A 12,714-nucleotide genomic window follows, 5' to 3' on the forward strand; every position below is an offset into this window, starting at 1 on the left:
CCCAAAGACTCCCCTGTCTGTGGAATAGGCTCCCTCTCCATGTCAGAGTACCTCTCTAGCCCTCTTTAAGAGGAACCTGGATGACTGGATGGGAAATAGAAAATATACCTCTGGGATCCCACCTGTGTCCCTGCTGGACAGGGGAAACAGGGGGTGACTCAGGGAACATGGATGAAATTCTTGGCTAGGCTTATAAGGGCCTCCGGGCCAATAGCCTAGTATCATCCTATGAACCTATAACAAAGATGCTAAATAGCTAGAAGTAGTAAAAGAAAGAAGTTCAAATGTACAGGATATGAAATGGGATGAAGTAACAGCCAGACAGATTGAAACAAAGTTAAGAAAAGCCTCTAATTGGAAAACTCCAGGCCCAGATGCAGTATCTAACTTCTGGCTAAAACTATTTAACATCTTTGCACAAAGATTTAGGCATGAGTAAGAACTCTTTATATGCGCACCCTGAACAAACACCAGCCTGACTAACAACAGGAAAACAATGCTAATATTTAAGACTGAAACTACAAGCTACCCTAAAAATTATAGACCAATAACTTGCCTTCCGACGACGTATAAACTATACACTGGAATTGATGCTGACAGAGTGTATAGTCATTTAGAAGAAAACTCAACTACAGCAACATAACAAAACTCAACTACAGCAACATAACAAAAGGATAATAAAAGAATGTCATATGGAACAAAGGATCATTTGTTGTTAAATAAAGTCATAGAGGAGAACTGCAAAAAGGGGAAGAATCTAAGTATCACATCGCACTGATGAAGGCTCTATGCTGAAACCGGTATGCTTTATCACCCTTTGGGTGTTAGTGTTTCTGTACATTCATTTATGGGTATTCTTGCCCATTTATTTTTTTATTAAAGTTTTTTTGGTGGAACTTAGTGCCGGCCTGTTTTTTTTTTTTTTGAAAAACCTAAGTATGGCATGGACAGACTATAAAAAAGCATTTAACATTATCCCACATTCATGGATAAAAGAGTGCTTAAAATGTGTAAGATACACCGTACACTGATAAACTACATTACAGTGACCATGAAGCAGTGGCAAACCACTTTGCAGTTAAGCCATGATAAAGGACAAATTATTATTCCAGGAATAAAAATTTAAAGGGGGATATTCCAGGGTGACTCTGTCACTGTTGCTCTTTTGCCTTGCCCTTAACCCATTAAGCTGTCGGCTTAACAGATTAGATCATGGCTATAATTTGGCTCTCAGAAAACAACAGTGTAAAGACAACTCATCTTCTCTTTGTCAATTATTTAACTATATAGCTCATCAGACGAGGAACTGAAAGCACACAAAATGTTTTCAGATGATATAAGAACGTCATTTGGTCTTGATAAATGTGCAAAAGCAGGAAAGCTGCAACACCAAGAAAACATCACTTTGAGACAAGAATATGATATAAAAGAACTTGAGCAGGAGGGAGTGTATAAATATTTGGGAACTGGTGAAAGATCAACAATAAAACATGAACAAATGCAAACAAAACTCAGTAAGGAATATTTTGGAAGACTTAAATTAATCCTGAAAACAGCACTGACATCTGGGAACAAAGTTATAAACCAATTTGCTCTTCCTGTCCTAAGTTACAGTTTTGGAGAGACTGACTAGCCACAAAAGGTGCTGGATAGATTAGATAGGAAAACCACAGGGATGCTTCATGCTCATCAAATGATTTAGAAAAATCAGTGAGTACCAAGATTATATAATTTCATTTCGAAGAAGGTATAGGCCTCCTTGAAACTGACTACATGTATAGATCTGCAATCATGGGACTGCATACAAATCTGCTGACCTCACAAGACCCAAACATACTGAAAGTTTTGAAACATGAGGAGAATAAATCTAAGATGACTTCCCTTCTTAGCATAGCAGAAGCATGTCTATGTCAAGCAGGAATGGAAATCAAACCAGAAGTAGAAAAAAATCAGGCAGCAACTGAATGTGTCAAAAAAATAAAGAATATAAGGTGAAGGATCAGATGAGAAGGCAAGAAATGTGGAAAATGCATAAATATAGTTGCAAGTATAGAAGACTCTTGGGACAACCTCATGTTGGATCAGGAACGAATACAGGAATGGTTAAGGACAGGCAAATACAAACCAAAAATATGAAAGGTTAATATTGGCGGCCCAAGACAATGGACTACATACACGTTGGTTTACAAAGTCCCTTGAACATGTGGGAGAAACAGACAAATGTAGGTTTTGTAAAAGAATTGGAAACAGTGGCACACCTTGTTCCTGGTTCTGACATACTAATGGCAGAAAGACTGTATACTGAAAGGCATAATAATGTGGCAAGACTGTTGCACTGGGGATTGTGCAAACATTACAATACTGAAGTAGCATCACAGAAAATGATGACGTCTACATCACATGGTATTACCCACTACCAACAGTTCAAAAGATAGATGTGAGAAAACCAGATATAGTGGTCCATGAAAAGAAGACAAAAGTAGATTTGATCATTACAAAAGTAGATTTGATCACTGAAATAGCTAGGCCCAGTGACCACGGTGTCTTGCACAGAGAGGCACAAAGTCATAAAATATCAGGGTTTGCAGGCATAAACAAGAAAGATACCCAAGATGGTTTCAATAGTAGTAGGAGCAACAGGTCTTATAAAAAAAAATCTAAAATCGTATTTAGTTTTGTTACAGATGCATGTAACTCCATCTGAATTGCAGGAGGAGTCATTACTGGGCACACTGCGGGTGCTGAGAAGAGCACTTCTGTCTGACATCAAAGATTGAAACAATACTAATTCATTAACTTTAATCATACTTTGACTTAGGAATAGGGTCCATTCTTGTCATGGTATTAGAAACCCAAAAGATTTGGAGAAATTAAAAAGTGATACAGCAGAAAACCTGTACTAGCACATTCTATATTAATCAGATTCTGGTGTTTTGAGTTCTCCTTTACTCTGCTGTATCACCCCAATGTTAAGATTTTTAAAACCAATCAATAGAGGAGGTCAGGTCTAATCACAATATCATTTACAAACACTTTCAAAATAATGTGAAACATGTTAAGTGTCAAGATCTCCATTCAAATTAAGTTTAACCCTAATATGTTTTTTTGTAACACTGATAAAGATGGTACAGTTGTAATCTGGAATAAAGCTGATTATGAAATACTAATTATGAAAAATAGGCACTCAGACAGTTATCAGATGTTTGTTTCTATTCAGTGATGCTCCTGGATTCAATGATTGGCTTAAGAATCAGAATTAAACACTTTCTGGAGAAAATGTTACAGCGGGGTTACTGATAGGCAGTTGGCATTCCAGTTACAGGTCAAGGATCCTACTCAACAGTATTTTTACATATTGTCAAAAATCCATAAATCTGATCGACCAGTTGCCAGTTGGCAGACCAACCGTTGCAGCCTGCTGCTCACTAACTGAATTAATCACTGTTTTTTGGAGAAGTGTTTAATCCTCTTGCTTCCCCTTATGCCTTCCAGAAATGAGGATAGTAATGACTTCCTTCTACTTATGGACAATGTTGTTACTAACAATTCTTCTTACCATTGCACTCTTGATATGACAGCACTCTATACTAGTATTCTGTATAAAAAATAGGTTTGATCCAGTTAGAAATTACCATCTTCTTCACATTAATCTTTAAAGGAATTTTATGCTTTTATATTGTAATTGTTAGAATCAGTTCTATAGAGCAAAGTATTTTATTATTTGAATACGTGTTACTTGCAACACAGAGGGATGGCCACAGTATGCAGCCATCTTCATGGGTTATTTTGAACACCATATGGTTTATAATGCAAGGCATAATAGGTTTTTGCAATATATGAACCTAAAGAGATGTTACCTGGATGACCGTGTTTTAATTAGGGACAGTAACACTACTCTGATTTGCTTCATGTTGTTCAATATTTAAATACCAATGAGTTTTCAGCTTTACTTCTCAGCATGACCTAAATGTTATCATTTCAGTTACAGAGTTAACAGATGGAACTATAGTCACCTCCCTCTATACAAAACTGTTTCAAAGAAACGCTTTCCTGGAAGCCAGTAGCTGCTGCCCCCCCCCCCCCCCAGTAATACAGAATCTCCCTACTTCACAATTTCTGAGATTAAAAAAGCTGTGCTGTAATCAGAAACAATTCTCTAAAGAAATCAATGATTAATGTAATAGATTTATTGGCAGAGGTCATAAAAACACTGACATTTCTAAGGGCCTAAGAACAGCATCACAGCTGACACTTTACGAAGTGTTTAATAAACAAAAAGTGGTAACAGTGGCACACAACTTTTAAGATTTCTCACTGTTTATGGTTCTAACAGTTTCCGGTTTCATCAAATTCTTGATAAACATTGGAATTTATATTCTAATGATATTTTTTTCTCTCTTCAACAATGTCAGAACACTATATGATGTATTATAGGCATTGTAAAAATTTGGCCGAATATTTTTCAGGATGTTAAAAAAAGTTCCTGTAGCACTGTCAACAGACAAATTACTATGTTCATGCAACTATTACAGGGATGTTTCCTATGTTTACACTGCAGTTTTTGTACTAAGATCTGCAAAACTATTTTTTAACATCAGTGAACACCTCACGTCCATACAAGATTAAGTGCTTCATCAACTATAGTACAGACTAGTTGATTTATACGGCAATATGCTGCACTGGTGCCTTTTATGTTGGCCAAACCTCATGGTTGCAGCAACACATGCTGTGCATATATCTGAGTGACATTAACTGTCTTATTACATCCTTGACTGGTTTATTATTTACTGATACAGATGCAATTGCTGAGAGCAGTTTGACTAGTATTCAGAAACATGTTACTCTAAATAGAAATTAAATGGATCTTAAACTTGGGGGCTTTAAAGAAAACTAGGGTAAATGAAGAGTTATACACATGCTTATTTGTTAAATATTACTTTTACCTTCATTAAGCACAGATATTTTCTTATGTTGAATCTTTATGTGAATCTCTTGTTCTATACTTTATCCTTGCAGCTGCCTTTTGTTTTATTTAAGAATGGCTTTGTTCTGTCATGAGACTTTTTCATGTGCTCTAGTGTAACTTGTATATACAAATAACTTCACTACTGTGAATATTACAAAGAAAAAGCTATTCCAAGTGAAACCATGGTCTGATTACTGCTAATAAAGGATCCCTTGAAAGATTTATAAGGTGATGTGTTTGATTTTGTATTTTCACCCCATTCACCACACGCACACACACACACACACACACACACACACACAGACGCGAGCACACAAACACACAGACGCGCACACACACACATCAATCCTGAGTTTCTGTCTATCCCTTGACATGTAAAAGCATTCAGTCATACCTGATCACTAATGTACACTAATACATGCGAGAGAGGCAATTATACAGCCAAACTGGAGGCTAAGCTTTCTCAACTCAAGACTGGACCAGGCAGTCAAGAGGAGAAGGGAATTACTTGCATCACACCACCACTCTCACATAGACCTATAAAACCAGCACCAGCAAAAAACACACATAAATACACGAAACATACACGGAGGCACTAAATAAAAATCTGCAAAAGCAACAGAGACCTCCAAAGCAGACATCCAAGCAACCTCCACCCCCCAAAACAAACCATGAAACACATACTTCACAAAACTAGTGTGCCATGCAATCACAGCCCTAAAGGCAAAATAACATACCCAACACACTAGTAATAGATGATTCTATAGTCAGGCACACTGACGTCCCCACTCACTAGGATGAACAAGGAGAAGGTTACTGTTATCTGCCTGTCGGGTGCCAGGATCTGCCACATAACACAAGCACTCAGGTCACTCCAGAACAAGTACAAATATGACTCTGTCATTGTCCATGTTGTTGTGAATGACCTGAGCCGTACCTCCCTGGACTACATGAAGAGAGTCATGGAGGAGCTCTCTGATCATGTAGCCCAGGCCGGTATGACCCTGACCATGAGTAGCATCCTGCCCTCACCAAGAATGATACCATGGTATAGAGAAAAAATTATCAATTTCAACAACTGGCTAAGCTTCTGGTGTCATTCAAAGGAGATCCAGTGTCTGTCAGCCTGGGAGGACATGCTCGACAAGCCACGCTGCTTCACTAGAGATGGCTTGCACCTGTCACCCTTAGGCTTTCGAATACTGGCCAAGGCTCTTGCCACCCCCATAGTGCCTTTTTTAGGCAAGGCTCAAAAGACAAACCCACTGCCGTAAATAGCGCAAGTAACAAAAAACTGAGGGTAATGCTACTCAATGCCAGAAGTCTAAACCTCAAAATGCACGCACTCGAGGCACTCCACAGTATGGAGAAAATAAATATATGTGCAGTAACAGAAACCTGGTTTAAGGCTCCAGAGAGCACCCCAGCACTACCAGGTGACAACTCCTACCATACACTTCAGCCACAAAACCCGGACCGAAATACAAAAGGCGGGGGAGTATCCATATTCATCAAGGATGCCCACACCTCCAGGTTAGTGGCACAGCACGATGCTTCAGAGATCATCCATGTGCAACTAACAACAGGCAAAACTGCTATTCAAGTTATAGCTTGCTACAGATCAGCCACCATGTGCCAGGACCCCACTCCGCATTCCTGGAAACACTGGGAAACAAAGGTCCTACCAAATACCCTGATATTGGGTGATTTCAATTACCCAAACATTAACTGGGAGAACTACTCAAGTACAAACTCCCTTGCCCAACATTTCCTAGAATTTATAAACTCAAATGCCCTGGATCAACTGGTCAACACTCCCACCAGAGGTGACAACTTACTGGACCTGGTCATCAGCAACATGGGGGACCGGTGTTCCACACTGGACGTCAACCCCTCGGTGGTTAGATCTGACCATAAACTAATCACTCTGGATATCTACATTCCGCCACCAACCCCAGTCAAAGAAACCACAGTGAAAAACTTTTCAAAAGCAAACTTCACATTACTTAAGACAGAGGTGGAAAGTTTCAAAGCTCCCATGCTAAAGGATAACACTGTCCAAGCTGCAAAATCCTTTACTAATACACTCTACCGGCACCTACAAGAATGCATGGATTATGCTATCCCAAACAAAACCAAGACTCACTCCTCCAAGAAACGAAAACCAGTCTGGTGGACCCCTGCCATAAACAAGCTATAGAACAGAAGGAGGAAACTAGTAAAGAAAAGAGAAAAATCCCAAGAAGGGAAGACATCCATGATCAGTATCAGCAAGAAACTACGTTCCCTCATAAAATCATCCAAGGCTAGCTTCGAAAGAAAAATTGCCATGGACTCCAAAGATAACCACAAGGCATTCTTTAGCTATGTCAAGAATCTAAGTGGCAATTCTCAGATTTGCTCAAATAATTTTCACCTTATACAAGCAAGGTGTAAAGATACATTCCTGATCAGCTTGTAACACAATCTTTTTTGGGGGAAGCCTTTATTACAGCAATGGGTGCAACTATGTTTTATTACCTGCAAGGTTCAGCACTGCTTCATCCACATTGTCCCAGTACTGAAATTCATCTAACTGGGCAGTCAGTAGGACCTTCAGGATTTCACGCTGGAAGTAACAGAATATATATTAAGTTAATATTTTGTTTCAAACTCTCACACTTTACTACACATTTACATTCTCTGTTAAGCTTATCATGTAATAACAATAAAAAACACGTAAAAAAAAGTATTAATATACAGTAAAACTGCCAAGAGCTGTGCTCAATTCTCTAAATATACCACTAAATGTTTAGGCAGAAAAAAAATGTTCTCCCTTAAAACAGACATAGTCTTGTTTAATATTTTCATTCATTCATTAATTTATTCACCAATAAGGTCTCTTCTCACTCTAAATATAATTAACTGTGTTGCTTGTTAATTACTTAATCCTTTTTGTGTTTACTTCTACATAACAGCAAGCAACTCACTGCTTTGCTATAGGAGTTAATTCAGGTGGGTTTGTGACATCTTGAACAGAGCTGTACAACAACCTGCCTCAATTCTACAAAGGAAAAAAAAAAAAAAAAAAAAAAAATTAAGCTTGTTTCCTGCCTTTCCTGTTAAGTGGTATAGACTATTTGTAGGCTTCTGAGCCCCCAAGCCCTTCTGTGTTGGAGGGAAGCCTTCTAGCTTAGTTTTTTTTTCTTATAACTAGCCAGTTTTCTAGTTTCAGCACTCACATCTGTTTCTTTGATCTCAGCACTTATTCAGAAAAAAAAAAAAAAAATTCATCTGCTTTTACTGTACTTGTGTTTCTACCTACTTTTTTTTAACTTTTGCATCATCTTAAAAGTACTCAGTTGTATTTATTACTGCTTGGTGTAACTCATTCTAAGCCTTTTGGTTTAAACACTTGGGCTTCGGACCAGTTGTTTTGCACTGAGAGGGTTTGTGGTCTGCACTGTAGTGGCAGAACAGGTAGCTTACATCCTTCTAGGTTGGGAACTGCTGATTTGAGGGCTCAGTGTCTGTTATTCTAAAAGTGTATTAACTCTGGTTTAAGCACTTGGGCTTTCAGGCGTTATTTTACATTAAGAGGGTTCGTGGTCTGCACTCTTGTGGGAGGAGAGCCTGGACTCTGCCCTTCTGAGCTGGGAATTTCTGGTTAAAGGCTTATAGTGCATGCATATCTGAACTGCTTCTTACTGAAGTTGGTGCGCCTTGTTTGCTGTGGCATAGACTGGATTCGGGCCTGCTGGATCTAGCTTTGTTTGTGTAACTTGAGCACTAATCCAGGCATTCTCTAAAGTATTCAATTGTATTTATTACTGCTTGGTAGTAACTTGATTAAAGTGTAGCTATCATTCTAAGTCTTTTGGATTAAGCACTTGGGCTTCAGACCAGTTGTTATACATTAGGAAGGTTTGTGGCATGCACTGTGGTGGCAGGACAGGTAGCTTTCATCCTTCTAAGTTGGGAACTGCTGATTGAGAGCCCAGTGTCTGTTATTCTTAAAGTGTATTAGTTCTGGTTTAAGTACTTGGGCTTCAGGCCAGTTATTTTACATTAAGAAGGTTTGTGGTCTGCACTCTTTTGGGAGAAGAGGCTGGACTCTGCCCTTCTGAGCTGGGAATTTCTGTTTAAAGGTTTATAGTGCCTGAATATTTGAACTATATCTTACTGAAATTGGCACACCTTGTTTGCTGTAGCATAGACTAGATCCAGGCCTGCTGAATCTAGCTTTGTTTATATGCTTGTTGTTTGTTTGCTTGTTATTTCCCCTAGAACGCTAATTCCACCTAATACGCGGCTTCTCAGCGCTTCTGTGGATCACTAGTGATATCTGCATTGCTTACTGTACTTATTTCCTTGTTTCACTTGAAAGAAAGTTACTGTTTGTCGTTTTTGCATTTAAGTTACCTGTAACACATTGCACTTAAGTTACCTGGCACTTGCTCACTAAAGCAATTATATGTCAGCACTAACAATTAAAAGCACTACACCCTCACTCCCCACTGGCCCTGGTTTTCAATTATTAAGGAATTCCCAATATTATTCTAGCATGTCCAAAGGGGAGTTGCCAATCTCCTCTCCAGTCCAGCTGGTGAATCTGGGAATCTTGAGGCAATGTTACAACTGCCTCATGTACACAGACAACCCTCTCCTCCTCCCAACAAATTCCAACACATGTGAGAGATGCAACCATATAGCCAAACTGGAGGCTAAGCTCTCTCAAGTCAGTACTGGCATAACCAGTCAGGAGGAGAAGGAAACCACACTCACTACAATTCCAGTCTCACATAGACCTACCACGACAGCAAATCAAACACATAATCACACAAAAACATACTCGGAGGCTCTAAATAAAGATCTGCCGAAGCAGCAGAGACCTCCAAAGCAGACACCCAAGCAGCCGCTACCCCAAAACAAAACACGTGCAACACATATCTCACAAAGCCAGTGTGCCGAACAGTCACAGCCCTTAAGACTAAACAACACACCTGATACACTTGCAATAGGTGACTCTATCATCAGGCATACTGACGTCCCGCTCACCAGGCTGAACAAGGAGAGGGTCATGGTGAGCAGCCTGTCGGGCGCTAGGATCCGCCACATAACACAAGCACTCAGGTCACTCCAAGGCAAGTACAAATATGACTCAGTCATTGTCCATGCTGGTGTGAATGATCTGAGACGTACCTCCCTGGACTACATGAAAAGAGACATAAAGGAGCTCTCTGAGCATGTAGCCCAGGCCGGTATGACCCTGACCTTGAGTAGCATCTTATCCTCACCAAGAATGATGCCACAGTATGAAGACAAGATGATCAATTTCAACAATTGGCTTAAGTACTGGTGTCATTCAAAGGGGATCCAATGCCTGTCAGCTTGGGATGATATGCTCGACAAGCCACGATGCTTCGCTAGGGACGGCTTGCACCTGTCACCCCTGGGCTTTTGGATATTGGCAAAGGCTCTTGCTACCCCCATAGTGCCTTTTTTAGGCAAGGCTCAAATGACAAACCCACCTCCATAGGTATCACAAAGGATAAGAGTAATGCTACTCAATGCCAGACGTCTAAACCTCAAGATGCACGCACTCGAAACTCTCCTTAGCATGGAGAACATCGATATCTGTGCAGTAACAGAAACCTGGTTCAGGGCTCCCGAGAGCACCCCAGCACTACCAGGTTATACCTCATACCATGCTTTTCGGCCTCAAAACTTGGACCGAACCACGAAAGGAGGGGGAGTATCGATATTCATCAAAGATACCCACACCTCCAGGTTGGTGGCAAAGCACGAAGCATCAGAGACTATCCATGTGCAACTAACAGTGGGTAAAACTGCCTTCCAGTTAATAGCCTGCTACAGACCACCCTCCCAAACCCCGGAACCGCACTCGGCCTTCCTGAGAACACTGGAAAATATGAAGGTCTCTCCAAACACCATTATATTGGGCAACTTCAACTACCCAAACATAGACTGGGAGCATTACTCTAGCTCCAACACCCTAGCCCAAAGGTTCCTAGAATTTATAAACTCAAATGCTATGGAACAACTTGTTACCACTCCCACAAGAGGGGAAAACATACTGGACCTGATCATCACCAACATGGGGACTCTATGCTCCAGACCAGAAGTGTATCCCTCACTGGTAAGATCAGACCATAAAGTAATCTCACTGGATATTCACATCCCGATCCCACCCCCTGCCCAGAAAACCACAGTGAAAAAAGTACAGTTTTGTACCTACTATAAATGTAGATGTCCGATAGATATGCAACTGCAGTCATAACATATGGGTTGTCCTGCCTCAGGCAGCCCTCGGTCGGCCGGATTCCAAAGTCTGGGTCCGACGTCGGCTGATGTCGCATTTCTCCCCGACGTCAGGGCGGCTGGAGTATATAAGCATCAGCCGACGCCATCTTCTTCAGTGTTTCTTGCCCCAGATGCCAGGTGCCCTCCAAGGAAGGCTGTAATCAAATTGGAAGACAAAAATAGGTTTCCAGACAACAAATAAGCAATAAACAGATACACCATAACAGATATCCCCAGCTAAGGATAACAGGGAGAGGAGTGGACCCAAGGCATAGAGGGGATGGAAGGAGGGAAAACCCGACTGCAGTTGCATATCTATCGGACATCTACATTTATGGTAGGTACAAAACTATACTATGTCCTTCAAGAATGCAACTGCAGTCATAACATATGGGTTTAATACCAAAGCTTAGCTGGGGGAGGTGGCATGCTCTAGGAAAGGGATGGTGTAGCTATCATTCCCTGCAGGACTGCCGAAGCAAAGCCTGCTCTGGATCTGGAATATAGAGGAAGGTTGTAGTGCTTGGAAAATGTTTGCACGGAGCTCCATGTAGCAGCTTCTAGAATGTCTTTTGTAGGCACCCCTCTTAAAAAGGCTGTAGAGGTGGCTGTAGCTCTGGTGGAGTGTGGTCTGACATTGGCTGGCACACTCTTTCCATGGAAGGAATAACAGAATCTGATGCAATGTCCAATCCATTTTGAAATTGTCTGTTTAGAAATTGCTTTTCCTTGTACTGCAGGGGCGTAAGCTACAAAAAGCTGGTCAGACTTCCTACTGGTCTTGGTTCTGTCTAGGTAGTAGCGAAGTTGTGTGTATGTCCAAGGTATGCAACAATCTTTCCCCTTTGTTCTCAGGATTAGGAAAGAAGGTAGGCAGGTGAATTGCTTGATTTAAGGCAACCCTAGATACCACTTTTGGCAGAAAGGTAGGGTTGGTTCGTAAGGAGACCCTGTCTCTGTGAAAGGTTATGAACGGTGGTATTGCCATTAAGGCCTGTAATTCCGAAACCCTTCTTGCTGAGGTAATGGCCAACAGGAAAGCTGTCTTCCAGGAAAGAAATTGTAAATCCACAGAAGCTGCTGGCTCGAAGGGAGGTAAAGTCAATTTTTCTAGGACAAAATTGAGGTCCCAAGCTGGTACTGGTGCCTTTCTTGGGGGCTTTATATTCTTGATTCCTCTAAGAAATTGCCTTAACAAAGGATGTGAAAACACAGGTGGGTCAGTGTTGTATCTAGCTGAGACAGCTGAAGCATAAATTTTTATGGAAGAGAATGAAAGTCCTTTATGCAGCATATCTGCCAAGTATTCCAGGATGAGAGGAATGCTCAAAAATGAGGCATCATGACCCTTGTTGGTATTCCAAATGCTGAATCTCTTCTATTTGGCTGAGTAAACTTTTCTGGTGGATGGTCTGCGGGCTTCTGTTAGTATCCGCTGAACTTCC

The 12,714-nt window shown here is 40.7% G+C and overlaps 1 protein-coding gene across 3 annotated transcripts in view; it reads right to left on the bottom strand.

The window, feature by feature from the left end:
* Positions 1–12,714, bottom strand: part of SLC26A11 (solute carrier family 26 member 11) — a 1,037,522-nt gene that overhangs the window by 32,217 nt on the left and 992,591 nt on the right. For all 3 annotated transcript variants that reach the window (XM_044068078.1, XM_044068080.1, XM_044068079.1), the window contains one exon: positions 7,487–7,574. In XM_044068078.1, coding sequence (XP_043924013.1) covers positions 7,487–7,574 — 88 coding nt within the window. The remainder of the gene's footprint in view (positions 1–7,486; positions 7,575–12,714) is intronic.

Source organism: Protopterus annectens, chromosome 4.part0 (assembly GCF_019279795.1).
Source record: "Protopterus annectens isolate FY-2018-M chromosome 4.part0, PAN1.0, whole genome shotgun sequence".
Classification (NCBI taxonomy): Eukaryota; Metazoa; Chordata; order Ceratodontiformes; family Protopteridae; genus Protopterus; species Protopterus annectens.